Source organism: Rhinichthys klamathensis, unplaced genomic scaffold, assembly GCF_029890125.1.
Source record: "Rhinichthys klamathensis goyatoka isolate OS25496 unplaced genomic scaffold, OSU_Roscu_1.1 h1tg000068l_1, whole genome shotgun sequence".
Lineage (NCBI taxonomy): Eukaryota > Metazoa > Chordata > Actinopteri > Cypriniformes > Leuciscidae > Rhinichthys > Rhinichthys klamathensis.
The window spans coordinates 2,360,169-2,387,605 of record NW_026606611.1 but is presented as its reverse complement, the minus strand read 5'-3'; the positions used below and the strand labels follow the sequence as shown (position 1 = coordinate 2,387,605).

Below are 27,437 nucleotides of genomic sequence, written 5' to 3'. Positions count from 1 at the left end.
CCAAATGTAAAATAAGCTTCAGCCTGGTTAGTTAGTAATTAGCTATTTTTTATTTTATTTTCTATTAGAGGCGTTAAATCAAGTTCAAACCTGCATTTCCATAGCCATCCAGATTTCTTCATGCCACATTAGAAAGCAGAATGCCAAAATAAACAAAAAGAAAACAAAAAAACCATCTCATTTTCATCACCTTGGGTAGGAGTGTGCATTACAACAGCTGACAACCTAGGGTGGGAGTTAAGGGTTTTGGGCCTGATCTCTTGGTTCTGTTGTTGTCTTGAATCTCAAAACCCTTCTCCCTCCTCTTCCACACAGTGGACTGAGGACCTAGGCGGTTCTATACTTCATTGCTTTAAACAACCAGCGCTTCTTGCGCCGATTCAAATGAACATGTGCAAGCCTTACCAGTGAAACCCATCTGATAAACTTGCTCAAACCCACCCTTGACTAGTAATCAAGATTGAGCCAGTGTGGATGTTAAATAAATACAATCACGGCAGCAGGTGTCAGAGGACATAAAGACTGAGGAAGGAATTAAAGTTAGCAGAAATTAAGCACTTTAAAGAAATTAGTGTTGGGTGTCCATAGCATAGATTAAAGTATTAAAACCAATCACACAGGTTTCCATAGGACTGAATTAAGTTGTTCAGTCATGGGCACTCAACACTAACAGTCTTAATAAGCAGATTCAGGAATCGTGGGTAGATGTGCAATCTTGTAGTAACTATGCTTCAGTTGTCTGGCGGTTCTACCCGAAATCATCCATCGCAGTCTCTGGCCATTTGGTTTCAGGCACTTGGTGGTGGCGTATTCAGCCAGGCATTTAGCAACAAGCTCCCTCATGCAAACCAGGTCTCCAGCTTTAACCTGAAATGCAAAATCACAAAATACAAATTATTAATTACTTCTTAATGTTTAATCGAAATGTCAAATTCTCTCTGGCAATGTATGCACGACTTCAATCTTTTAGTCCAGTTTAAATCTTTGGCCTCCACTTTTGAGGGCAACACCCACATATCAACAATCGATGCATAGAACCAATCCCAATCAATGTTGATGATCAGTAGGGGTGTGCGATATCACGATTTTTGATCATGGACGATAAGAAATATAGTATCGTGCTACAGTGCATTCTATCAGTTGCAGTTCTGGGGTCTCCGTCTTAAAGGAACACTCCAACTTTTTGAAACTTTAGCCTATTCACCTTATCCCCCAGAGTTAGATAAGTCCATACATACCTTTTTCATCTCCGTGCGTGCTGTAACTCTATCTGACGCACCCACCGCTAGCCTAGCTTAGCACAAAGACTGGATGTGAATGGTTGCAGCTAGCATACTAATCCAAATAAGTGACAAAATAGCGCAAACATTTTCCTATTTACATGTTGTGATTCGTATAGTCACAGAGTGTACAAAAAACGAAGTCACATGAGACACAGACATATTTTAACCGTGTAAATACTGGGAACTATATTCTCTGAAGGCGAAGCACTGCTACTTGGGCGGAGTGATAACCGCAGCTGATGAGACGCGCTCTCTGCTCCTCACCACGGCGCGTCTCAGGTGCTGCGGTTATCACTCCGCCCAAGTAGCAGTGTTTCGCCTTCAGAAAATATATAGTCGCCTTCAGAAAATATAGTTCCCAGTATTTATACGGTTAAAATATGTCTGTGTCTCATGTGACTTTGTTTTTTGTACACTCTGTGACTATACAAATCACAACATGTAAATAGAAACATGTTTGCGTTATTTTGTCACTCATTTGGATTAGTATGCTAGCTGCAACCATTTACATCCAGTCTTTGTGCTAAGCTAGGCTAGCGGTGGGTGCGTCAAACAGACTTATAGCACGCACAGAGATGAAAAAGGTATGTATGGACTTTTCTAACTCTGGGGGATAAGGTGAATAGGCTAAAGTCCCAAAAAGTCGGAGTGTTCCTTTAACATACTGAACAACTCGCAGAGAGTAACACTCACAAGACACTGCAATTTACAAAAGTTCATTATTTCCATGTGCTTTAAAGTGTTGCAGTTTAAACATTTCATTCGCGTGCTGATGCGCTGTTCTAACATGCGCTTTCCTGAGCGCATAAACCCGAAGTGCACAGGCACTAAAAGCCTGTCAAACAGCGCCTGGTTACTGGACTAGGTTATCTTTCGAGTCTTATTGGGTTAATACTGTCAAATACAGTATAGGTCAAAAGTGAAAGCAAAGATTTGAGAGGAAATCGGATGCGTGTCATATGTGTGTTTATTAGATGTGTGCCGGTCTTAAGGTGTCTTCCTGGAGAGGTTTCTAGAGATCTTCAGTGACAAAATAAATGTTACTCCCTTAAAATCCTTAGACAAAATTAAATAATCTTGGGTCGTAACAGTAGCCTTACAGTAAACATGCTGCTGCTTGTCCTTAAAGGGATGGTTCACCCAAAAATTTAAATTCTGTAATTTACTCACTCTAATACAGGTTTGGAACAACATTAATTTCTTTCAATGCTGAACACAAAAGATGATATTTTGAAGAATGTGGGAAAACAGTTGTTGGTCCCCATTGACTTCCATAGCAGGAATAAGTTAGTATTTTATCCTACTATGGAAGTCAATGGGGACCAGCAACTTTACCAGCAAGTAAAGCAACTTACCCACATTCTTCAAAATAACTTTTACTTTCAACAGAAGAAAGAAACTTATTCAGGTTTCAAAAACAATGAGTAAATGACAATTTTCATTTTTAGTGGAACTATCCATTTAATGTTAATAAAACAACAAAACACAAGGAGAAAATCACTCCCTGCTCTTGACTGAGAACTTTAATAATAGCATTAATAAGAATCAATGTATAATTTATACAGTGAAGTCTATATAGTGTTTTATTTTTATATTAGTTCATTTAGTTTCTTTCTCCAATGCTACTGTTAAAGTTATTTTAACATTTTTTTTTTTTAAAGTTCTAAACATTAGAAATGTATTGCTAACACATATTACAAAGACTATGAACTGAAGTACTGAATTGTGGAGTTAGACCATTAAACAGTCTTTCACCATTGCTATTTTCCGGATTTTTTGGGCGGGGCTAAAACGGGGGCTTGATGACGCACTGGAGCCCCTGAGCTCCTGGACACGCCCCTACTTGATGATGCACTGAGGCTGGCCCCTCCCCTAACAATAGAGCACATTCGCATCAGTTCGCCTCTCAATCGAGTTACCGTCAGTACTATTAGTTACTACAGCCTACAGTTTGCTAGCTAGCTATGCCTTCATCACGGAAATGCGCATTACCTGGATGCGATCACGTACAAAACAGATCGGTGTTCTTATTTAAATTTCCAAAAAACGATCACATCAAGAAGAGGTGGATTAATTTTGTGAAAAGCCACCTTGATGGAGAGCTGAGGATCACCACCAACACCGGCCTCTGTAGTGATCATTTTACACAGGATAGTTTTATAACCTTTTGTCAGAGACAACTGGGATTCACTGATAATCCGCTGTTACTGGTGAATGGGGCCGAACCGACTCCCGCCTCAGCCTTCATCTCCCGTCGCGCCGACAACTGGTGCCATCATCGGCAGTGCGTGCCCACCAATGAGTGAGTGCAAGTTGCCTTGAGTGCTTATGTTATTATAGTAGGTAGTCCACAGTAACTACTAAATTCTGCAACCCGCTAACGTGATTTTTTGATATATATATATATATATATATATATGCATCAATATGATTCCCGCGAGTGGGCGTGGTTTCAGCGCAGCCAGCGGACACGCCCCCAGGCGTTTGAGAGCAGAGACTACTGCTCATTTTTTCAAGATTTTGATAGCTTATTTTATTTACTTGCCGGCTTTCTTATCATTCAAATTTGGCTGGGTGGCATTTTTCTGTGACTTTAAATACACCTACTGTAGCTGTAAAAATAAAGCACTTTATTTCATTTGTATGTTGTGTATATGTAATGTGTCTGTTTTTATTTTATTTTGTTATTAAAAAAAAATAAAAGATTTTTATCTTTGCCACTTTGGCCTAAATGTCTGGCATTCTTTTTTATTTTGTTACCTTGTAAGGCTTTGGTTTTAAAATAGGGACTTTAGTTTCACTGTAATGCTCAGTCACTTGCAAAATAGTAAAAACCAACATTAAAAAGAATCGGGAATCTAAAAAAATCGTGATATGATTTTTTGCCATATCGCCCACCCCTAATGATCAGGTTATTTTACATATGCATCTGCTTACATAACGCCATCGATAGTTTCGATCAGGAGATTCAGTAATCTTTCAGAAAATGTGCAATAGCACCCTCAACCGTTAACAGTGAAAACACGGAAAGCCGGAAGATTCCGTCAATGGCGGAGAAAGAGTTAAGCAGCAGCCATTTGTGGAAATCAGTAAATCAGCTTGTATCCAAATAAAGGAAACTCACAGACAAACGCTCCTGTAGAGCATCTAGAGCCTCTTTCAGAGCCGGAACTGGCTCACACTCGTGCTGATCCTCGATCTCCAGGGCCAGAAGGGACAAAGCAAGCAGTGAAGGCTGTAGAAACAGAATTAGTCAAACTCCAAACAGACTTGGTTTAGAAATCGAACTGTAGAATGGTCCAAAGAGCTTACCTTTATTTTAGTGAAAATAAAGGAGCAATGGCAAGCTTTCAACTGAGCCTCAAGCCTCTCAATGTTCAGAATCCTCTTACTGAAAAGATACATTGAAACATTATTTCAGTAGGCCAACTACATAAATTAAAGCAAGTTATGCTTATTTTCAAGAAACACACTCATTCAAACATGTGGGTAATGACTGTCAGAAAGACTTTTTCCTTTAAGAAATTAACTTTATTCAGCAAGGATGCATTAAATGGATCAAAAGTGACAGTAGAGTAAAGACATTCATAATGTTACAAAAGATTTTCATTTCAAATAAATGCTTTTCTTTTTAACCTATTCGAAGAAACCAAAAAAAACAAAAAAACATCACGGTTTCCACAGAAATTAAGCAGCACAACCGCTTTCAACATTGATAATGTTTTGAGCAGAAATGATCACAGGAATAAATTACACTTTGAAATGTATTAAAATAGAAAAAAGACACTTTAAACTGTAATAATATTCCACAACATTACATAATTCTTACCAACTTTTGAACTGCATTGTATACACACAAAGTCGAGCCGCTCACCTTTCTGCGTCCATCTTCTCTTGAATGTGAGAGTGAAAGAATCTGAGGAAGTGAAGGGCAGTTGGAGCCTTGACCTTCCAGTAGAGCTTTTCCAGAACAATCTTCTCCATCCTCATCATGTCATGGACCGTAAAGCGATTCTGACTGATCCTGATGAGGTCACTGGCCAAAGGAATATTCCTCTCTTCTTCTGAAGTCTTCACAGCGATGTAGAAGCAGCAGAGACCAACACATGACAGATGCTTGGGTTGAATCTGAAGAAAAGACAGGGGCCTACATATATAAAACCTCTTTGATTCATATTCAGAAGGTCAAATACTGAGATGATTAGGCCCATTGGTATAATAAACATTTGACTTTGTCCAAAAACACACACCTTCACCACAGCCAGGAATCGATCTAGAAGATTCACAGCAAGGGAGAACGTATCCCCACTAAAGCCAAAGAATCGTGTCAAGGAGAGAAGCTCTCTCACTTGAAAGTCTCGAAGCTTGACAGTCATTCTCAGACCATTATCCTGAGCAGACTCGATAACTCGGAGTCCACTGAGTTTGGGCTGGTATCTGGCTTCTTGGTCCAGAAGAGCTTTGAGCTGGACTGCAAAAGGCAAAGCCGCTGCTCCGGTAACCTTGTCAATCATCTGAAATTATAACACAACAACGTTAAGAATGAAATTATAAATGCTAAACTAAAGCACTTAAAGATAACAGCAAAAATAAATTCTACATTGTGGATAATTCAGCCATGTACAAATGTGGGATTTTGTTGAATGCTTCTATTTGACTGTTTTCCATACAGACAATTTAACATGGGATGCAAATACAAGCTGAAAACATCAGACCTCTGCACTACTAGTAAGATAAAGTAAATATGAATCATAAGTAGGCTAAATTATGAATCACCTCCAAGTGCTCAAGTGTTCCCAAAATATCTGATTTCAGAATATTAAAATAAAGTCTAACACCTGTTTTTAAAGGACATCAAATGATACCATTGTAACACCACAAGTTAAAGGGTTAGTTCACTCAAATTAAAATTCTGTCAGTAATCACTCACCCTCAAGTTGTTCCAAACCTGTAAAACTTTAGTTCATCTTCAGAACACAAATGAAGATATTTTTAATTAAATCTGAGAGCTTTCTGTCCCTCCATTGACAGCAACGCAACTACACTTTGACACTTCCAAAAAAGTTCATAAAGAGATCGTAAAAGTAATCCATGAATCAAGCGGTATAATTTAGTCCAAAATTTCTGAAGAGACTCGATCGCTTTATATGACGAACAGATTGAATTTAGGCTTTTAATTCACATAAACATTGATCTGCAAACAAACAAATGCTCAACCGAACATACCTAATGCGTGAACCTCATTGGCTCTTTCTGAAGCTCAAACGTGTTGCGTAACACGAGAATCAATGAACCTCATTGGTTCTTACACGTTAACAAAGCGATCGAGTCACTTCAGAAAATTAACTAAATCTTAATCAAATGGATTAGGTTTACAATCTCTTTATGAACTTTTTGAAGAGTCAAAGTGGTAGTAGGTGCGTCAATGGAACAGAAATCTCTCAAATTTCATTGAAAATATCTTCATTCGAGTTCCTAAGATGAACAAAAGTATTACGGGTTTGGAATGACATTAGTGAGTAATTAAAGACATAGTTTTCAGACAGAACTATCGCTTTAAGCTAAACAAGTGTTGTGTTCATCTTGAGCGCTTTGAGAGGCGAGGGTCTAAACACATGTCCGGGCATGTCCACAGTTAAGAAACTATAAAACACTTCAATATCCACGCGTTGACAATGTACTCAACGCAAAAGTGCTTATGTTTTACAACGTCGTCTTTGTTTTCTGCGTAACTCAATGGTGTAAGTCAGAGCTCGAGACTACAGGCTCACTCGTGCGCGAGGCCCGCTGGTCATGTCGGGGCATGTCCACTAACGTTAACCAAACAGTCTATGCTACTAACCAGCGAGTTCACGATGTTTGTGCTCCGTTTAAGCCGTTCAACTTCATCTGGTTTTGTTTCAATCGACTTAGCTAATGTTAAACTAAATCAATATATTCACGTTAACAATTTAGCTTCCATTTCCAAGCCATATATTTAACCTTTAGCATAACGTTACGACCATAGAGAAGCTTCTGTTGTTTTACGGTGGTGGAGAACATTTATAGGCCTGATCAAACATCAGTTTAAAAGAAACATCTAACGTTAGAGCTTGAAAAAACATCGTATTGTAATACACTGCGCTTTTATTTATAAAATCCGAAATATTAATAATACATTAATATATTCCTTACCTTTTGAAGATTTGATGATCTGTTTAAAAACAAATATATAAATCTTTGATTTTTATGAAATAAAGTTGTTTAAAAATAAAATAGAAAGTTCAAAGTATGTAAGTTTAAAGCAAGATAACTTCTGCGCCTGCACACCCCAACCCTTGGCGTCAGGCAATGACGCGCAGGCTTCTCCCAGATTATATACTCTGAGAAAGTCCATGTCCAAACATAGGATCACCTTATTGGGCAGTGCTGACACAGAGCTCCGGCTTTCTAAATGCCTATTGGTTCGGGTTTGGCTGTATACTTTGACCACGCCCCCATCAGGCAGACCGAGGCGGGGTTTAGTCGATTCCCAGTACTGTGAAAGGGATAGTTCACCAAAAAATGAAAATATTGTCATCACATACTAACCCTTTTTCCAAACCTGTATGAGTTTCTTTCTTCTGTTGAACACAAAAGAAGATATTTTGAAGAATATTGGTAATCAAACAGTTGACGGCACCCATTGACTACAATAGTATTTTTTTCCCCCCTACTATGGTAGTCAATGGCTGCCTTCAACTGTCTACCAATATTCTTCAAAATATCTTCTTTTGTGTTCAACAGAAGAAAGAAAATCTTACAGGTTTGGAAAAACTTGAGGGTGAGTAAGTGATGACAAACTTTTTATTTTTGGGTGAACTATCCCTTGAAGTCAAGCATATTGAGCTCCTGTGATATAAGCTTTAAAAACACACAAAAGCATTGGGTTAGGAAACAGAAACAGACAAAAAAGTATTTAAAGTATGTTAAATCACCACCATAACTATGTGAAACTAAAATCCCCACTGTAACTGCCCGAAAACCCCCTCAAAGCATCAGTTAACCTCACATGAGCACATTATTAAATAAATAAAAAATTAATAAATAAATAAAAATAAAAACACATTAAGAAAAAGAATACAAAATTAAATTAAATAATGATTTCATCAAATAAATATATAAAAGCCTACATATATGCATTAACTCAAATATAATCATTATGGGAGTGAACATTATGAATAATATTAAACAAAATCAAAACAAAATGTCTTTTCATGCCTCTTTCTATTTCTATTGTCTTTGGGAAGCTTTTCACATTCTAGAAGGTTCTAGAAGGTTCCAGGCCAGGGTTACAACAACAACAACAGTTGGCCAAAACAACAAAACATCTGAACATACATAACCACTGTGACTGTGACTCAAAATGCAAACAATCAAATACAAAAATACTAGATATCATAGAAATACAAGTTACATGCACATAGTCTTCATTTACAAACATGGTCCAAATTCACAGACGACATATTCATATTCTAAGATAAGTCAGCTGAAAAGAAAAAAAAAAAAATGTGTGAAATATTTATAAGGTGTTAAATCAGAATGAAGAAATAAGGCCTGGATATATCAAATATATATATCAAATATGTTTGGGCTGCTTAATGTTTCAGTACCAAAAGATGGCGCCAAACGTAACTACAAAAAACCTTCACACCAAAAGCCAAGGATGAAATTGACATTTTCCGTTCAAAGAGCATTTATTTGCATCATTCAAGATCTTTTTAAAGCATTTCTTATAAACACGGATAATCCGACAGCCTCTTTCCCTAACCCTCCTCACAGCTATTTCTAGAATTAGACGACATGACAATCTGATGCAGCTGCCTTTCAGACAGCACTCGATTTATTCCAAGACGCTCCTAAAGAGAGATCCCCAGAGCCAAGGGTTACAGCCTTTTCACAAGCTTTCCATAGAGATCCTTTTAACCCAGTGCCCAGTTACAAAACTGAGCTCAAGGATGAGGGGTTTGTGTGTGGAAGTAGGTCTAGCTTTACCCCGGTTGATGAGCTGTGCAGAAACACAGCATGGGAGGCCATTTTGCCTTCGGTCCTTCACTTGACTGGATGTCTGAATGTATAAATTGACATTTTCATGCATACACGACGTGCATGGACAACTTGCAATAAATGGCTCGTTAAACAGGCATAATTATAGCTTCTAATTAAGGATCCTACTGTATATTCTGCACTTGGCTCAGTGTACAATATCCTGCAGACCATAGCTGATCAATATGCTTATCGGATGCAGGCCTGATTTGAGTATCCTTAATTATTTCCTACTGATTGAATATTCAGATTTTTAAATAATCCTCTATTATAAAATGGGGCAGCACACTTTAAGCCCCCTGTTGCCTTGTTTGGGTGCAAAGCAAGCATACTCAAAGTCACAGCTTGAACAGGAGACCAGACACGAATCCTGCTGTTTGGAGCACATGGCTCATTATTGAGATTCATCTGCAACCCTCTTTTTGCTGGAAAGCTTGGCAAAATGACATTAAGACTCCAGGCCATGGCTGAACTGCAAATGCTTGACTTGAACATGGCTGATCTGATAGCAACTGACAGTGCACATATAGTGAGGGAAGTTAAGCAGGTGATCCTGGCCTTCCCAGCTGACAGGGAACGGTTTTCTCAAAGTTATATGAATCAAAAATTCTTCCAGCCACTAAACACTGGACGTCGGATAGGCTAGACGTGCAGATCATGTCTATATTGGGTCCGTCGGTCCATTCTGGACATATATTCGACGTCCAAACTAGGTCCACTATTTGGACGTCCAACCATGACATTCAACGTTCAACATTTGACCGTTGAACTGGGTCATTTTTTGGACCTCATTTGGACGTCTATTACAGGTGCAGGAAATGTACATTTACAAATATCAACATTGTTGTTATCAACATGATTAATACATTGGAATACAAATTACTTATAATTATTTAAGATAATTTTCCAAAAAACTCCATTTGATTGGCTTTATGCACAGCTTCACTACTTCCTGAACTTCAGCCAGCCCTTTGTTTCCTGTCTGTCATTATTGGACAAACTGATTAATCCAGGTGTGCCTGGCCTCAGTAACAATGCAGGCACAGCTGGATTAATCAGTTTGTCCAATAATGACAGACAGGAAACAAAGGGCTGGCTGAAGTTTAGGAAGTAGTGAAGCTGTGCATAAAGCCTATTGTCTCAGCAGAAGGTGGTAATTGACACACACAAAGGTGTAATGCTGTAGCTCAAACAGTAGAGCGTTGGCGCTTGTGTAACGGCCACCTAGTGCAACACCCAGGGAAAGCAGGAATTTAAATGTGTAATAGGCCTACAATGTAAGTCACTGTGGATAAAAGCTTCTGCCAAATGCATAAATGTAAATACATGCTACAGAAAACGTCCTCTACCCTTTTGAAACATGGGACTACAGTAATAGAAGTTATAGAAGATACTAAATTTGATGTTGAAAAGACGTCCACAAATCACCACATTTGGTCCCACCGACGTCAATATTAGACGTGCAAAAGACGTCGAATAAAGACGTCGCCTGGCGATACAAAACAACCCCTTCAGTGGACCGAAATTGGACGTCCAAAAATTACATGGAAAATACGTCACTCTGACGTCACATTGCGCAGTGGGATAACGTTAATAGAATGGTCGTTCAAAGTTGTCTTTAATAATGTTCTCAAAATGTTAGCACGAAACAAGATTTATACATTGTTCATGGAACATTGAACTTTCTTAAATGTTAGTTTTTTAATGTTAGCCTTGCTTCAGAATGTTCAGAGAACATTCAAAAACGTTCACATAATGTTTGCTAAATGAATGGAATGTGTTTTCGTTTTCTTGGACTTTTAGTTTAAATGTTAAAAAGCGTTTTCAACTAAAAGCGTAAAACTTTTTATGCGCTTTGGCCGTTAATAAACACGACAATGGCGTTGAAAACAGGCCTAAAACTCAAACTTTTGAAAACGGTTGGCAAAGTGCACGTTTTTGAAAACGATACAATTATCGTCTCCGTGTAAACAAAAAACAAACAAAACATGAATCTGTGAATAGGCTTACTAATTGATCACCCAGCAGTCAGAGCTTTTTTTTTTTTTCAGCAGTCAGATAATTCGTTCAATGACGTAACTGAAGCCGGCACTACTTGTGTCTTTTTATATTATTATTATTTCCAGGGTAGGCCTATTACATCAAGAAGAAATACATTAAAGGTTCTCTAAGCGATCCTGGGTGACATCACTTCTTGTTGACGTTCGAACTATTGTCAAACAAAACGGAGGCTAGCTAGACCCTCCCTCCTCCTCATCCGCACACTAACCCCCCAAACCACACCCCCAAACCCTTCTTGTCGGTCATTGGCTGGAACAGTTTGTCATGTTTCGGGGAGCGGGTCGCTGCAGTTTGTTTTTGTTGCTGTTTGTGGAGCCTGGGCTGTCTACAGAGATCGCGTTTCTTTTTCTTTACAGTGTGTTCAGAGGACAGGCAGCCAGCGGATAGTGAGGAGATGTTTGCTGTATGTGACAAAAAATGTTTTGGCCAAAAAACGCGCGACATCGCTTAGAACACCTTTAAATATTGTGTATTACAAAAAAAAAAAACTATTTCATGTGTCTCGTATTGCAACGAGGAATTGCTCTCCTTTGTTTCAAAGTAACTGGCGCCATTTTGCGTTTTATAGTCAACATTTTAAATACTGCACATTTATCCATTTAAACATTCAGGGTCAGTAAGATTTTTTTTTAAAGGTACATTAAATTGATTGAAAATGTCAGTAAAGACATTTTCATTGTTACAAAAGTTTTCTATTTCAAATAACTGCTGTTCCTTTGAAATTTCTATTCATAAAAGAATGCTGAAAAAAATGCACAATATTCACAAATTTATTAAGCAGCACAACTGTTTTCAACATTAATAACCAAAGAGGAAAATATCCCTTATCATCCTTGCCACTCAAATCAGGTTTGACACTCTAAAGAGCCCTTCATAAATGCCCCAATTTCTTTGTGAGACACTTGGCTCCATGACATTTAGAATATGGCATCAAACTGTGAAGGATTTCCAAACATTTTCCGCTGTTGTTGTTACCATCCTGCAGCCGGAACTGAAGTCTAGCAGCACTCCTTTTTTTTTTTCTCCAAAAGGGTGACAGGCCCCCCCAGTGGAGTCATAGAGGCCTGCTCTGATCCGCACAGCAGGCAGTGCCAGCCATTCGCCAAGTGAAGGTCTGCTGTGTCAGCCTCAATCTGTCTCTGTGTCCTCGGCCGCGCCAACACACTGTCTGCCAGGTGCCATAATGCTACAGTATTGGAGCACAGTTACTCAGACCCCTCTCTCCAGGCTCCAGAGGCAAACGGGAGCAAATAATAAGACTCACACAAAGATTCACATGTCAATAGAAAGAGAGAGAGAGTGACACATATTGGCTCATATACAGTACATAAACAGAGACTAATACAGATGGGCTCAGACAGGGAGGATTGTTGTCTTTTTTGAAGCTGTGCACAGGAAAGAGCTTTTTTGAAGCTTGTTTCATAGATCAAAAGTGTGAAATAATTGTGATTTTTTTTTATGTTTTATAAAGAGGTCTCTTATGCTCACCAAGGCAGCAGTAATATTGTTAATAAATATCATTACAATTTAAAATAACTGTTTTTCTGCTATATTTTAAAATGTAATTTATTTCTCTGATGCAAAGCTGAATTTTCAGTGTCACATGATCCTCCAGAAATCATTCTAATATGATGATTTGATGCTCAAGAAACATTTCTTCTTATTATCAATGTTGAAAGCTGTTCTGATGGCACAGATATTCACGTCAATATGAAACAAGGTAAATAAAGAAAGCACTAGAGCTTTGATTGTGTTATCAACGTTAAGAAGATTTCAATAATGAACTTCATATGAGGTTGCTGGAATTCCCTCATTTCACTAATGTTTTTCCATAGTGTGTTGATTGGATTTGCTGCTCAATTTAAAGGGAAAGTTCACCCAAAATATTGTAATTTATCACAATTCATATGGGTTTTGAAAGACATGAGTATGAATAAGTGATGTTCATTTTTGGGATATTCCTTTAAGACTGTGAAATATGAGTAGTATGAATAACTAATGCTCGAACAAACATGATTTACACAGCAGTTTTAAACCTTTCAACCTCAAAGGCAAATGTAGCATAAAATAAAGCCTGAGTCAGGAGTGTTTGACCATTTCAAGGCCAAGAACTCCTTGGTGGATTGAGAGATGAATCAGGGACGTCCTGTTTGTAAAACTGACTGTTACATTTTAAATGGCCTATAAAATGTCATCTTCGTGCATTAGTTTATGATGCTGGCATTATATAATCGCGGACAGGATTTTATCTTTGGTGGAAGTTAACTTAATATTGTGTTTTTGTTTAAAGCCTAATATTTTTTTTAGATCAAACAGTACCACCCTGAGAATAATCCAGTTTAAAAATTATTGTATGTGCAAAAAATGAATGCAAAGAGGCCTAGTTCAAACCGTACTGAATACATTTATTATAAAAGCCAGAGGTCACAATGTGATAAAGCAAACACGGCTCTTTGCAAATTGCAGGTTTATGTGTTGAATGACAACTTTTAGATCGTTTTCCTGAAAAGTTGTCTGTGAACTAAAAAGAAAGTCGCAGATAAGCTGAGGAGGAAAGGTTTTCCACATGTGAGGTATTTAGATGTGTTGCACTATTAAGTCCATCTGTTAAGAGGGAGAACACGTGTGTTGGGTTCATTATGCTTAATTCATGTGTCGGTTCAGTTCTGTCTTATTTGTCTTTTTTGCTCTCTGGCTCCTCCTCCTCTTCTTCATGAGGGCCGACTAGCTCCTCTTCTTCAGGATCCTCCTGCAGGGGAGGCTTTGGTTCCTCAGACTTCTCTCCCTTGCTGAGTTTCTTATATTTTTGGAATATCTCATTGAGATTGAACTCTCGAATGATGTTTTCCTGTAAAACACACAAGCGAATGTTTTAGAGAAGAATAACCAATTGCTCTGTATATCTTGAGAGCGTTGGAGTTTTTACCTCAGTGAAGCTCCACCCAATGGCCCGTCCCTTCTTGTCCACCAGAGGGCGTCGCATGAGTTCTCGGCCACTCTGCAGTAGCAACAGGGAGGGCAGTTGCTTGCAGAGAGGCGAGGGGTTTACCTTATACCTGGAATGAAAGCACAGGACTGTCAGTGTTGTCTTTAATCATAACTAGTTTAGCAAGATACATCTCTTAACAAGACTGTTGCTAAAAATACGTTGAGGTTAAAGCCAAATTGAAATCGGACCGATCTTATTTTCTATGTAATATTGCAGTATTTATCATAAATGATTTATCCGTGCCTGTCATTCGTTTTTTTATAATTCATGTGATCTTTAATCACGAGGGCGGGGCAACCTGTCACTCACATCAGATCCACCAATAGCAAACCACAACCATCCAATCAATTCCCCATGGACGGAAGTCATTTGTTCATTGTTCGAGAATCCGTTTCACTTGGATATACGTCACAATATAGGGAAGAAAAGACTATTGCTACTTCTGTTTAATGCTGACTTTGAAGAGAAATAAAGATTACTTTACCTCTCGGCAACTGCTCCGTATTGTCCAATGTCCACTTTTCCAAATTTGAGTCCTAAGCAGCTGTATCTGTTGAACACAGGCAAAGTCATTAACCTCATTAAGAGTAGATGTGTGTGTTAGTAGTGTGACTTACTTAAGTGATAGGTCAGCAAAAATGGGGGCAAATGACTGACACTCTGGAGACCAGTTGGCATAAAACTCAACAATCCATGTCTCACGACCGTCCCTTTGCAGTTCTTCCTGACATTGTATACAATAATGTGCACATTAGTTTCATGACATAACATGACATTAAATTAAATAATGAGGAATCTTTAGTAGTAGCAGAGTTTATACAACTGTAACATGGCCTCAAAAGTCAAGTAAGAATCTGGATCTATATGCAGATAAAAAGGTAATGGTTCAAAACGTGATACATATCCATGACTTGACCGTGGGACACATGACATGAGACGTAGCTCTTGATATTGACCCGTAACAACATGAACCATGAAAGGCACATACACACAAACAAACAATAATCCACAAAGGGCAAGGATAGACACAATTTTAAATAGCTAACTGAAACATGAAAACAGGGAACAACTAATTACAAAGAGCAAAAGAACTAAGACCATGGATACAACAAATGAACATGAACGCATGGATTGCAAATTTCGAAATAAAAGACATGACACAGGATCCTGACAACTGCAATGTATTGTCAGATGACTTGTATAGCTACTTTTTATCAGTGACATGTGATATAAAAAAATAATAATTATATCGGGAATGGACAAAAATTATGGCAAATTTCATGGTCCAAATGTCTGAAATTACAAATGATTACATTGAAAAGGGGAAAAAACATCTTAATGCTTGTTTTAATATAAAAACAAGAATATAAATATTAAAATGTTCATTCACTCTAAACAATGCTGGGTTGTTTTAACCCAAATCTGGGTCAAATATGGACAAACCCAAATGTTGGGTTAAAAATGTAATTTACCCAACTTCAACCTTCACTTTCAGCTGCACATTTTGTAATTACATTTTTAACCCAACATTTGGGTTTGTCCATATTTGACCCAAATTTGCGTTGAAATAACCCCGAATTTTTTAGAGTGTTAAAAAGCAGAAGTGTTTGAGTGTTACACATGCATATCAACATGCAAAAGAAGATATTGGTAAAATACACTGAAGTCTGACTGAATTCCACTCACATCTATAGTTGAGTCACTGAAGTATTTGATGTACTCGGGGCCCATGTGGATCGGTGGTTTACATGTGATCAAGAACACTGTATAGAGAAGGCACAGTATCAGAAGTGTAATATCGCACATCACAGAATTATGTAATGCTGTTATTTTCCCAATCACATGTGTACTCGTGACTATTTCCAAGTGTGTCATATTTTCATTTATTTACCCACACACAGCGTGAGGTAGAGAAGGCCAAGTCTCAGGTCCACTCGGAAGAACAGCACCACGTTCGCCACCTTACTGAAGAGAAATATATTCCCTATGTGTTGCTCCACTGTTACTGAGAGGGAAAGAGATCAATCCTCAATTCAAATAAAGCACCATCGATGTACATATTTTTCATGAATATTTGATCTGAACTTACTGGCTCTGCGGTTCTTCATCATGACAATGGCACTGAGAAACATTAAAATCTCCACCTCCCTCTATAAGGAGCAATAATAATACAAATAAATAAACACATAGGCTGTAAATATATATAAAAGTCTGGACACATTACTATTGACTCATTAATGAATCCTGAAAAAAGTATCACATGCATGCAATGACATTATTGTAGGTAGGCTATAGAATACACTTAGATATTGCGTTTTGTTTTATTTACAGGGACAGACAGCACAGCATGCAGCAGTAAGGTCCAAAAACATGTCAGTATGTTACTTTTCTACAAGTGTAAAGTGTTAATAAGCTGCAATAAAATTAGGCTATAGTAAAAAATACTTTATATGAGCATGACAGTTTCCTGAAGGCTTTCCCAGTGAGTGTCTCTGAGCTGCAGCACTGACCCAGTCGAAGGCGCATGAGTTGTTGTCTTCTCTCTGAGAGGGCAAATGCTCGCACAGTCCCGGACAGCGGCGCACGAGTGGAAACGCCAGGGTCATCAGCAGTGACAGCAGGTAATAGGGCCGATAAAACCATTTATAAATCTTTGGAATATGGTATAAAGTGGAAACAATGCCTCTAATTAAACTCATTGCTGCAGCCGTAGTAAAAACCAACCCCCATGTGGTAAAGGAAAGAGAAGGGAAGGGTAGAAATAGATCATAAGACAGCTGAGGGGTGAGTGCGGTAATATGAACCTTCAGACCAGATAAACGCGTTTCGAGAAAACGACTTGAACTGGCAGCTGCTCGCTTTCCGTAGTGTGACGCGCGTGTTGTTGGCGGGGATTTTTGTAAATATCAACAGTAAGGCAGTAACATGGAGGAGTCCGAGAAGAGCAGCGAATCTGTTTCAGCTCAAAATAATGCGGATAAAGTCGGTGATGTTTCGTCAGAAGCATCCACTCGTCGCAATGATTCGGTGAAGTCATCTCAGTCTAAACCGAGACTCAAGCTCTTCAGTAAAGTGATGGAGAAGAGTCTGCAGTGGCTGCTGGACAACGCCAGGTAACCCGGATAATTGCACTTAATTCGCATTCAGACTGGTTGTTTTTGTTGTCTGTTACTAATAAGTTGCTTCAATGTTTAAAGTTAGTTGCACTCTGTGTCAGTTTCGATAGGTTTTCCCACTATTTCCAGCCACTGTCAAAGCAAAACCCTCAGCTGACTGAAGCCATGCACAAACAGTTCATCAGCCAACTGCAGACTTTAGTACAGGTAACTTAATGCATGCACATTACATATTGTGTGTATTACGGTATATATTTTAACCAGTGTAACGGCTCTTGTCATTTAGTCGCCCGTCAATGACGTCATATTTAATCATAGATGGTTTTATGGATTGTCTCATGTATTTGATTAAATTCTACTAGTGTGCATTTTTAACCACATATTTCTTTCCTGGGTGACTTGTAACATGTCCAGGGACTACAGATGAAAAATAGCATTTGGCTAATTATGGTGTATTTACAGAAATGTGTTATTAATGTGCAATGTCCCTGTTAACTAACTAAACATAACATAATCAGAAAGAGCTTTATTTGTAGTTAGAATAATACAGCATTTTCTCCACCGTACTATATATTTTTTAATTAATTGCATTCCACTTAGGAACACAAGTCATCCAGCTTTTATTAATATGATATTCTAATATTGATCTAGTTTACTGCAGTGCTAAGTGTCTCATAGCAGCCGCCGAGCGAACGCACAGAGTAACATTATAACACAACTTTCACACACTCAAATGTATTTTTAGTGTGATTGTTTTGACCAAGTAAAACAGCAATGCATAACCCCACATTTTAAATTCCTCAAGTAAAGTGGCCTGTATGACTTGTAATTCAGCACTTGCGACTCTTTCATTAGAAGGAACTAAAATAATGTGAATTTAAGTGTTCAAACATAACTCACAAAGTTCAAGTTCAGGGGTGAAGGAGGTGGAGGAGGCATATAAGCTTAATAAAAACAGCAATGTAAATGTCCCAGGCTCTCGGCTCCGCCCTGCTTCACACCACAGTAATGTTAATAAAACTTTGATACATTAGCTCACCGATGAACACGATTTCTGCCTGAGTCTCATTGGACTGCTTTCCATCGGCTGTGGAGGTGAAGACGAAAACTCCCATGATTCCACCCTAATTCACGACATCATCAAACTCTAGCGCCGAAACTTGCATAACTGTGCCTTTAATTTTCATTAAAATAATGTCACAATTAAAGTAAATCTTGATGGTCCTAAAATGGGATTAATTTTCTAATTTCTTCAAGCAAAATCTAACTTAATCCCCCCCCACACATTCTTGACAGTCTTAAATCACATTATCTACACATATCTCACAACAGATGCACAAATTACACGGGGGTAATTTGATGGATTGAGCCGTGTAACATTCAGCAGTTTATTTGATCAAAATGTTGCTTTATGTTAGCAGTGTATCTGTGCACAGTTTTAGTAGTGATCATTCTGATCATGTTTTGTGTTTAGAAAGAAATTGCCTCTGTGATTGAGGAGGGCGACCTGCAGGTGAAGCTTGAAGAGTTGGACAAACTGGAGGAGCTTGCTAAAGACATGCCACGAGCTGCATGGTGAGTTCACAGACTGATGCTCTCCTGACTCCACTGAGTCTTGTTTCTACAATACATACAATAACCAAAATAGGCCTTATTCCTACAATAAAACAGTAACATGATATTACTACAAAATAGTTATATACAGTTATGTACTGTATACAAATGGTAAATGGACTGCATTCTTTTAATTATGACAGAATTTAAATTTTTCTTGGGTGAACTGTTCCTTTAAAGGAACTACCTGGTTTGCAGACAATTTATTATACTATAGAAATCTGATTGTATGGGTTTGATGTATTCGATCCCTTTGCTCTGAATTAAAAAAAAAATCTATCTGGATTTTTAAAGCAAAAGAAACTCAGCGTATTGTCTGATGTCAAATAATTGTCCTGCTTTTAATGCAAGCACACAAGATTTTTATTTAGTAAGCTCTTTTTTAGTAAGTTTTTACCAGATTTGTTTGATCTTGTGTCATTCTTAACTGCTGTATCTTTTATACTGTTTTTTTTTGGGGGGGGGGGGGGGGTTGTATTTTTATTCCTTTTATGCAACTCTGCTCTTACCATGAAAATAGCCTCAGCTGCTGACATGCCATTAAAATCTCTACTACTACTGATATGTCAAATAATAACAACTGCTGAATGCCCCACTTCACTTGATTTTCTTCACTGTTATTCGGTACAAGTTCTTTGTACAAATCAGGCCCATTTGTAACGTTTGTTAAGTAGCCAGATTATCCCATGTTTCCATTAGGCCCTCTTGTTGGTTAAGTTGAATATTCAAATATTGTGTATTTTTAATGCTTTAAATTTAAGGGGAGGCATGTAAGATTAATTTCACTTACATTATATTAACCCAGTTTATTGTTCATTGACTAATACTAGTATGACATTCATGGGTTTGTCTCCCCAAAATGTGAAAACATTGAGCTTCCCAGTTACCACTAAACATTGAGAGCGGTCCGCTCAGATTCGTCAATCACTGTCGTGTCCAGCTTAACCAATAGTGTGAGTTTGAGGCGTGGCTACTGTAGTGGGCGGAGCCAAAGGGTGTTTAGCCGCTGTGAGATCATGACTGAAGCATTACATGGAAAAAGACGTTTAGCTTTTGGGTACAGAAGAGAAAGCAAAAATTCACCACATATAGACCTTCAATGATTAAACGGGTCACGAACACGTCAAAGCGAGCGGGGCATTGCGCTGCTATGATGGACGGTTCAATACAACATCATCATCCACTTTTTCAGAAAGGCAAATGTACCAGGTCATGTCAAAAATGCACCTGGTGCAGATGGGTTTATTATAACTCATCCGCTAGATGCTCCCAATCGCTCTACAGTGTTAACCTAGTCAGTTGCTTAATCATGATACTAAATGAAAAGTATTCCTAATATGTTAGAGCTTTTATTGAAAGTACCTGTTGAGACATGCCTTCAGAAGCACCCATTAGGAGCTGTGTTTGGGGGAGGGCCGGGGAGGTGCGAAAGTGACGTTTGCCATGTTGTCTGAAAATATGCTTTATATTTGTAATGCCGCTTGGTGCCACTAGTGTCGCAGGAACTACATACATCTCCTTCAAAAACGATCTGTCTTTAAAGCTGTAGTCCGGCGTTTTTTCTCTTTGTCGCCATCTCTGTTCGAAATCTGCAATTGCAGTCATTCGCGGAATTATCAACTTTACGTGAGTTGTAGTTCTACACCCTCGACACGACACAGCGCGGATGAACACAATGTTTGAGGAGAGTGTGCAGTGCAGCTGTCAGTCACCGCGTGGGTGTGGATACTGGCATTCAGAAATTATTATTCTTTTTGGAAGTATGACCAACATAAGAATTTTCACCAGAAAATATCATCTGAACTAGTAAGTAACATCCACCTTTGTTCTGGTTCTGACATTGCAGTAAATCACGCTGATTAAATCTAACAATCGCTTATAAGTTATCATATCACGCAAAACCGTGCAAATTATACTTTGTTCTCAAATTGTTAATGTTAACAACGTCAGCATTGCGTGACTACATGTAATGCCCTTCCGATATGTATCCTTGTTTTCGCATGGGTCCGGTTACGGTCTCTTTTTTTCTGTCGCCACTCCGAAGTCCGAACAAAGTCTTTTGCATTTTACAACGGGGGAATCTCCAGTTGTCACTGGTGATTGTCGTTTTAACCTTTCTGGATCCGCCATCAAATTGATAAGTTTAATTATATCAAGTGCTGTGAGAAAAGGGTATAAATCTCCACCTCCAGCATCCTCACACGCAATAGCTTATACTAGCCGAGACTCCTTCTTTATGTGTACAGATGTGACGTAATGATGCAAAGACATGCTCGAATCTCCCGCGGAAATCCACCAGTACCACTGGAGTTAAAAACATTATTACAAGCTTACCGCTTTGAATCGAGCTAAGGCAAGCAGAGAGTTTTGAACACTGGCTGGTTATGTATTTTATCAAATATGTATTTTGGATCATTTTTAACCCAAAAAAGCTACGGACTGCAGCTTTAAATACTACTATCTCTCTCTTATTATCCCTCTAAATGAACTAATATATTTGTTTTGAACCTTTATGTATTGCAGGCGTCCGAGTGGTGTTCCAGAGCAGGATGTGTGCAGTGATTTAGTGTCATATTATAAGAAGCAGGAGGAGTACATGCGGATCCAGCTGAAGAAACTCCAGAAGGAGAACGCTGCTCTTGCTCAGAAGGTGCAGGCCGGCCGAGAGAACATCACACACACCGAGCAGCGTATTGCCTCAGGAGTGGAGGAATGGAGGGTAAGAGGAAAAACTGATTTCCTTGAGACACTCACACATTTCCATTGCCATATGGTACCACAGATTCAGCTTTACCTCTTGTTCTCCACCTGCAGGCATCTCTTGAAGATCTGGAACCATTTGTTTTGACTCTTTCCTCATCTGAAAACTTTGGGTCTCTCTAACATCCATAGTCTGAATATCTTTTTCTCTCTCTTTTTTTGATTAAGTGAAGCTTGAATATGAACTTATTGTGCATCTGCATGGTTTATTGTGTTATAATATGCCATTAGTATGTGTACTCTATTCATTAAACATTTCATGCACTTTTTAACAGTGTTGCGTTTCATTTGTCTCGGTGTAAAGAATAAATAAAAGAAAAATACATAATTTGCTGTTACTGTAGTATTCGGAAGAGAATTATTCCAATGGACAAGATTTTAATATAAATGTAATATTTAAATAGAAAATAACTACTATTGTAATATAATATATTAATACAGGATCTCCTTTTGCATTATAAGAAGCATATTTTTTGACAGTGCTATGTTACCAGTTTTAATAATAATATTGTATTTATAAAGAGCTGTAATATTGGTGGAAATTTGTGCAAGGGAATCTTTTCTTTCAATTCTGGTTCTTATTTGAGAATACAGCCCACAAGGATGTTATGATCTTTAAAAATAAATAATACAAGCTTCAAATTATTTTATTTACAGAAACTAGGGTGTTTTTTAAAAAGGTTCTTGTTAAAAGCCTATTGAGATCTTTTAAGTTAGTAATGTTCCATTTGTTTCTACTATGGAAGTCAATGGGTGCCGAAACTGTCCGCTAACCAACGTTCTTTAAAATATTTTCTTTTGTGTTCAGCAGAAGAAACTGAAACTCATACAGGTATAAAACAACATGAGGGTAAGTATTAACAGCAATTTTCATTTTTGAATGAACTATCCCTTTAATAAAATTGAGTGCGCTTATGATCGTGTTATTATGGTACCGCTGTTGTTGATAATGTGAGAGGTGCTTGAACAGTGAACACACAGTACAGAACCCGTGTGACCGGCAGCAGTTCTGGCCTTTTTATTTGAACTTAGTTTTATAAAAATATATAAATGACTTAATTTCAGGGGTTATGACGGAAATATTTTCATCTTTGTTCGGACAAAATGATGCACAGCCACCCACGGGGCCGACGGCGATGGGGTTCGCCCCCGGAAAACCTCCGCCGCCTATGCCGCCCAACCAAGCGCCTGTGGCGGCTCATATTCCAGCACAGCACGCGGATGAGGGGCCTACACTGCGAAAACCCGGAGCCATGAACGAACCTTTCTATTTACTACGAGAACTGCCTGGTAAATACTTCTGTAGTGATTAAGAAGACCTTCGAGTATGTGTGATTTGTAACAATGTTATGTAACATGGTATACTGCATCTGGATCAGCTTTTGTGTTTGTTCTGATTCAGTTGGAAACGACCTGACGGGAAACACGAACCTCATTACGCACTATAATCTGGAACACGCGTATAATAAATTCTGCGGCAAGAAAGTGAAGGAGAAACTGAGCAACTTCTTACCAGAGTTACCAGGTAAGGCAATTTGAGAGAGAGAGATGCATAATAATATCCAATGAATTCCGTGAATGATCTTGCCACAAATGGTTTTTTGACATATACCGTGGTGTTATCATAGCATTTTGCCACTAAGATGTGTTCTCTCTCTTGCAGGTATGATAGACTGTCCAGGGGTTCAAGATGGCAGTTCTCTGCGCTCTCTCATAGAAAAAAATCCGGTCTGTGGAAACTCTTTCAGTCCACTGACAGGAGCTCTACTCACTGGATTTAGACTACACACTGGCCCGGTAAACTACTGCACAAGTAGTGAGCTGTATGCCTAGACAGCATATTGTTTAAACATCTTAAAGCTTCATGTTGTTTATAGTGTTTGTGTGTGCTGTAGCTTCCAGAGCAATACAGACTGATGCACATACAGCCGCCAAAGAAAAAGAGCAAACACAAACACAGACATCATCGACCGCAGGATCCTCTACCACCAGGTGACGTACTAACCCGAGACATGTTCACATGCTGCTAGTCTCTGCGCATACGTGCATGCATTAACTTGGCTGTAACCTGTGTTTTCCTGTGCAGAAACCCCTTCAGATTCTGATCCCAAGAAGAAGAAGAAAAAGAGGGATGATGACCCTGATCGCAAGAAGAAAAAGAAAGACAAAAAGAAAAAAAAGGTATGAGATTGCGCAGAAATGATATTTCACGTAGTGATATTGCGCAAAGCTTCTAGGTTATACATCACACGCATCACACACATGACCAGCGTCGGCCAGTAGTGAGCCTACGTGTGACGTGCAACCTAGAAGCTTTGCGCAATATCACTACGTGAAATATCACGGCCGTACAGAGAAGGAAATGATTAGTTGAATAAAGTCGTTATTTTTGTTTTTTTGCGCACAAAAAGTATTCTCGTCGCTTGATAAACTTAAGGTTGAGCCACTGTAGTCACTCGGACTATTTTAACCATGTCTTTCTTAACTTTTGGGCCGGCCAGTTTCGATCCCTTAAGAAGCCTATGGAGGAGTGATCCAGCTCTCAGATTTAATCAAAAATATCTTAATTTGTGTTCCGAAGATGAACGAAAGTCTTACGGGGTTGGAACAACATGAGGGGGAGTAATTACTGACAGAATTTTCATTTTTGGGTGAACTAACCCTTTAAACATTGCCCTTGTCATGCAAGAGTATATATTTCATAATTAATTTTAAGTTGCAGATTTTGTAATTTCATATTTTCGTTTGTTCATTTATATTCATAATGTGTATCTAAAACTTTAATTCTGATTCTGCCAATTTAATCAATGTGTAAATGCACTTTCTGATTTTACATATTTATAGCAGCTTTTTAAAGAATTAAGTTATTTTATTTTTATAAAATAAGTGGTACTGTTAACTAAAACAACTACAAATGTTTTCGTTAATGGATGTAAAGCTAAAATAAAAATATTAGATTAAAAAACAAAAAAAAACTACAAATAAAATGAGAAATAAGGATATAAATATTAGATAAACTAGCAAAATAAAGGTTTAATTACTAAAATTAAAACCAAATTAAAAATAAACGAAAAAAGCACAAAAGAAAACAGACTAAAAATAATATAAATACATTACAAATATTAATAAATATTAAATGTATATACTATTTATATGCTTTAATAGTATAGAAATAATACTACAATAAAAAATAAGATATTTAATGCATAAATACATAAACTTCGATATCAATAACATCCGGGGGAAAAAATGCCACCCAAACCACGCTGTAGAATATTTTGCCTATAATCTTGCTGGACATTGTAAACTGCTTTGATCCGTCTCAGTTGTAGATCCCAGTATGTTCTGTGCATGCTTTTGAAACATCTGCTTTACCCTCTTTTTCTCTCAGAATCGACACAGTCCTGATCATCCTGGTCTTACTGGATCTCAAACCAACAGCAACAGCCTGAGATAGAACGTGTGTGTGTGTGTGTGTGTGTGTGTGTGTGTGTGTGTGTGTGTGTGTGTGTGTGTGTGTGTGTGTGTGTGTGTGTGTGTGTGTGTGTGTGTGTGTGTGTGTGTGTGTGTGTGTGTGTGTGTGTGTGTGTGCGCGCGCGCGCGTGCGTGCGTATGAAAGCATGTTGAACAGTGTTAGAGACCCTGATATGGACCAGTGTGTTTGACTGATGTTTACAAAGACTTGATTGTTGAAGATGTATGCCATTTTTTTTTTCTGAATATAAAGAAAATATGAATCAATAAACTTTGTTCTTTACACATGCTTCAAATGAGCTTTTTTTTACAGCATGATTGGCAGTAGAGAAAAAAATTGGAACAGTCACACATTATTCAGTCAGGAGAGGGCAATGTTGAGAGAGAGAGAGAGAGAGAGAGAGAGAGAGAGAGAGAGAGAGAGAGAGAGAGAGAGAGAGAGAGAGAGAGAGAGAGAGAGAGAGAGAGAGAGAGAGAGAGAGAGAGAGAGAGAGAGAGAGAGAGAGAGAGAGAGAGAGAGAGAGAGAGAGAGAGAGAGAGAGAGAGTAGTTGTCCCCTCTTCACAGGGCCTGGGACAGCATTTCTGAATGAGTAGTGCTTAGTAACTGGCTGCAGGTCGTCAAAGTTAACTGACAGGAAGCATTCACAGAGAGTAAAGCTGATAAAATCGCACCTCGTGACCTGACAGACTAAACAAACACTGCACGCGGGCAAACGGGAATGTCAGTCTATAGTTTAGACTGAGCTTCGCTCTCAGCTTTTTCCCCATGTAGATTAATTTTATGATAAAACAAAGTAACAAAAACTTTAAAGCCTATTTATCAATTATACTGGATTTGTCTAGCAAAACGATTTGAATGGTCTGAGTAACTTTTATTGTCTGACATTTTACACTCATTTTGGAGCAGCTTATGAACAGTCTGTAAACGGGAACGGGGAACCCCTGGAACGGGATCGGAGGCGGATTTGCCTCTGCGGTATAAGAAATACAGCCCCAAATTTTCACCTTGTTATTATGACCGAACATATATTTCAATATTAATTCGAATTTGTTTATAATTAAAAAAAAAAAATCATTCATGGTTCTTCTGTATTCACAACACTGTCCCGCCAAAAAAAGTCGCTGTTTGGATTTAAATAGGTGTTTACTATTGGATAATTATTGCAGTGATTATTATGTTTCTAGCATGTTATATGTTTGGCAACAGCTACATTACAACATTTATTTCCATCAAGAGGTGCATCAATTTTTGGTCCAGATCTTGTTGACAATGCAAGAGTCCAGCACTCTGTAAAGTCTCCTCCAGCACATCCCAAAGACTTTCCCTGAATTTAAGATCTGGACTCAGAGGAGCCGATTCATGTGTGACAATGATTCGTCATGCTCCTCCCAACCATTCTGAGTCTTGACATTGTCATCCTGGAATATGGCCATGATGTGTCTTCCTAACATTAATCACTGCAATTATGATCCAATCAGCATTTGCTCATTTAAATCCAAACAGCAACTTTTTTTTTTGTCCGTGCAGTGTATATAACATTATTTCTGTAATTGTAATTTCTATGTAAAAACACTCTTATTATATTATAATAAAAAATATAATCTAATAAATAACAGTATATAAATAATGCTAAAATAACACTGTCTAAAATATTGCAGGAACCACTAGATGGAGACATGCTCCATGAAGACAATAACAATCTTAAATTGAAGACAAGTGAACCATTCACAATAGCTCTATGCCTTTTTTTTAATGTTTTTGGTATTTCAAATCTGACATTCTTGCACTCGGTACATGGATACTCTCTTCCTCTCGCACATCTGCATCTCCAATAGTCCCATATGGCTTTAATGCTTCCATGTCCAGTAAGTTCAAATGGCTTTGGTTTCCCACGTCTCTAAAATTGAGATTTAAATGATGACTTTAAATAATAACATAAGGCACTAGTTTCACACAAATAAATGAAAACTGATATTGACATGCCATTAGTTCCCAACTTTTAAAAAACACCCAATCATCACATCCCACAAGCTTACGCAAATATCACGAATACAAGTTGTATTATATACAAAGC

At 38.1% G+C, this 27,437-nt stretch overlaps 4 protein-coding genes across 4 annotated transcripts; 2 read left to right on the top strand and 2 right to left on the bottom strand.

Annotated features, from left to right (window-relative positions):
• Positions 1 to 207: 207 nt before the first annotated feature.
• On the bottom strand, positions 208 to 7,628 carry ccng1 (cyclin G1). The gene is made up of 6 exons (XM_056250272.1): positions 7,458 to 7,628; positions 5,534 to 5,797; positions 5,158 to 5,411; positions 4,596 to 4,674; positions 4,408 to 4,518; positions 208 to 867 (listed from the first exon to the last, which is right to left on the bottom strand). The coding sequence occupies exons 2-6, from the start codon at positions 5,795 to 5,797 to the stop codon at positions 676 to 678; spliced, it is 900 nt and encodes a 299-aa protein (XP_056106247.1). The 5' UTR covers positions 7,458 to 7,628; the 3' UTR covers positions 208 to 675.
• Positions 7,629 to 14,064: 6,436 nt separating this feature from the next.
• On the bottom strand, positions 14,065 to 17,145 carry tmx2a (thioredoxin-related transmembrane protein 2a). The gene is made up of 8 exons (XM_056250275.1): positions 16,908 to 17,145; positions 16,487 to 16,547; positions 16,289 to 16,402; positions 16,084 to 16,160; positions 15,015 to 15,121; positions 14,882 to 14,947; positions 14,335 to 14,464; positions 14,065 to 14,256 (listed from the first exon to the last, which is right to left on the bottom strand). The coding sequence occupies exons 1-8, from the start codon at positions 17,094 to 17,096 to the stop codon at positions 14,080 to 14,082; spliced, it is 921 nt and encodes a 306-aa protein (XP_056106250.1). The 5' UTR covers positions 17,097 to 17,145; the 3' UTR covers positions 14,065 to 14,079.
• A 144-nt stretch (positions 17,146 to 17,289) lies between these two features.
• On the top strand, positions 17,290 to 22,157 carry si:dkey-6i22.5 (polyamine-modulated factor 1). The gene is made up of 5 exons (XM_056250274.1): positions 17,290 to 17,510; positions 17,615 to 17,720; positions 18,988 to 19,088; positions 21,651 to 21,846; positions 21,942 to 22,157. Exons 1-5 carry the CDS (start codon positions 17,323 to 17,325, stop codon positions 22,008 to 22,010), a joined length of 660 nt encoding a protein of 219 aa, XP_056106249.1. The 5' UTR covers positions 17,290 to 17,322; the 3' UTR covers positions 22,011 to 22,157.
• A 708-nt stretch (positions 22,158 to 22,865) lies between these two features.
• On the top strand, positions 22,866 to 25,644 carry med19a (mediator complex subunit 19a). Its single transcript, XM_056250273.1, has 6 exons — positions 22,866 to 23,177; positions 23,290 to 23,412; positions 23,551 to 23,684; positions 23,783 to 23,879; positions 23,974 to 24,068; positions 25,279 to 25,644. Exons 1-6 carry the CDS (start codon positions 22,958 to 22,960, stop codon positions 25,342 to 25,344), a joined length of 735 nt encoding a protein of 244 aa, XP_056106248.1. The 5' UTR covers positions 22,866 to 22,957; the 3' UTR covers positions 25,345 to 25,644.
• The last annotated feature ends 1,793 nt before the right edge of the window (positions 25,645 to 27,437 follow it).

Excerpts from the sequence above, each read along its gene's own strand:
- ccng1 (XM_056250272.1), bottom strand. The coding sequence starts at position 5,797 with ATGATTGACAAGGTTACCGGAGCAGCGGCTTTGCCTTTTGCAGTCCAG. Across the intron at positions 4,675-5,157 it reads GAGAAGATGGACGCAGAAAG|TAAGAGGATTCTGAACATTG; the intron begins GTGAGCGGCTCG and ends GTATCTTTTCAG. Across the intron at positions 868-4,407 it reads CTCTACAGGAGCGTTTGTCT|GTTAAAGCTGGAGACCTGGT; the intron begins GTGAGTTTCCTT and ends TTTGCATTTCAG.
- tmx2a (XM_056250275.1), bottom strand. The coding sequence starts at position 17,096 with ATGAGTTTAATTAGAGGCATTGTTTCCACTTTATACCATATTCCAAAG. Across the intron at positions 16,548-16,907 it reads ACTCATGCGCCTTCGACTGG|AGGGAGGTGGAGATTTTAAT; the intron begins GTCAGTGCTGCA and ends TGCTCCTTATAG. Across the intron at positions 14,948-15,014 it reads TTTGCTGACCTATCACTTAA|ATACAGCTGCTTAGGACTCA; the intron begins GTAAGTCACACT and ends TGTGTTCAACAG.
- med19a (XM_056250273.1), top strand. The coding sequence starts at position 22,958 with ATGACGGAAATATTTTCATCTTTGTTCGGACAAAATGATGCACAGCCA. Across the intron at positions 23,178-23,289 it reads TTTACTACGAGAACTGCCTG|TTGGAAACGACCTGACGGGA; the intron begins GTAAATACTTCT and ends GTTCTGATTCAG. Across the intron at positions 23,880-23,973 it reads GCAGGATCCTCTACCACCAG|AAACCCCTTCAGATTCTGAT; the intron begins GTGACGTACTAA and ends TTTCCTGTGCAG.
- si:dkey-6i22.5 (XM_056250274.1), top strand. The coding sequence starts at position 17,323 with ATGGAGGAGTCCGAGAAGAGCAGCGAATCTGTTTCAGCTCAAAATAAT. Across the intron at positions 17,511-17,614 it reads TGGCTGCTGGACAACGCCAG|TTTCGATAGGTTTTCCCACT; the intron begins GTAACCCGGATA and ends ACTCTGTGTCAG. Across the intron at positions 21,847-21,941 it reads CAGGAGTGGAGGAATGGAGG|GCATCTCTTGAAGATCTGGA; the intron begins GTAAGAGGAAAA and ends CTCCACCTGCAG.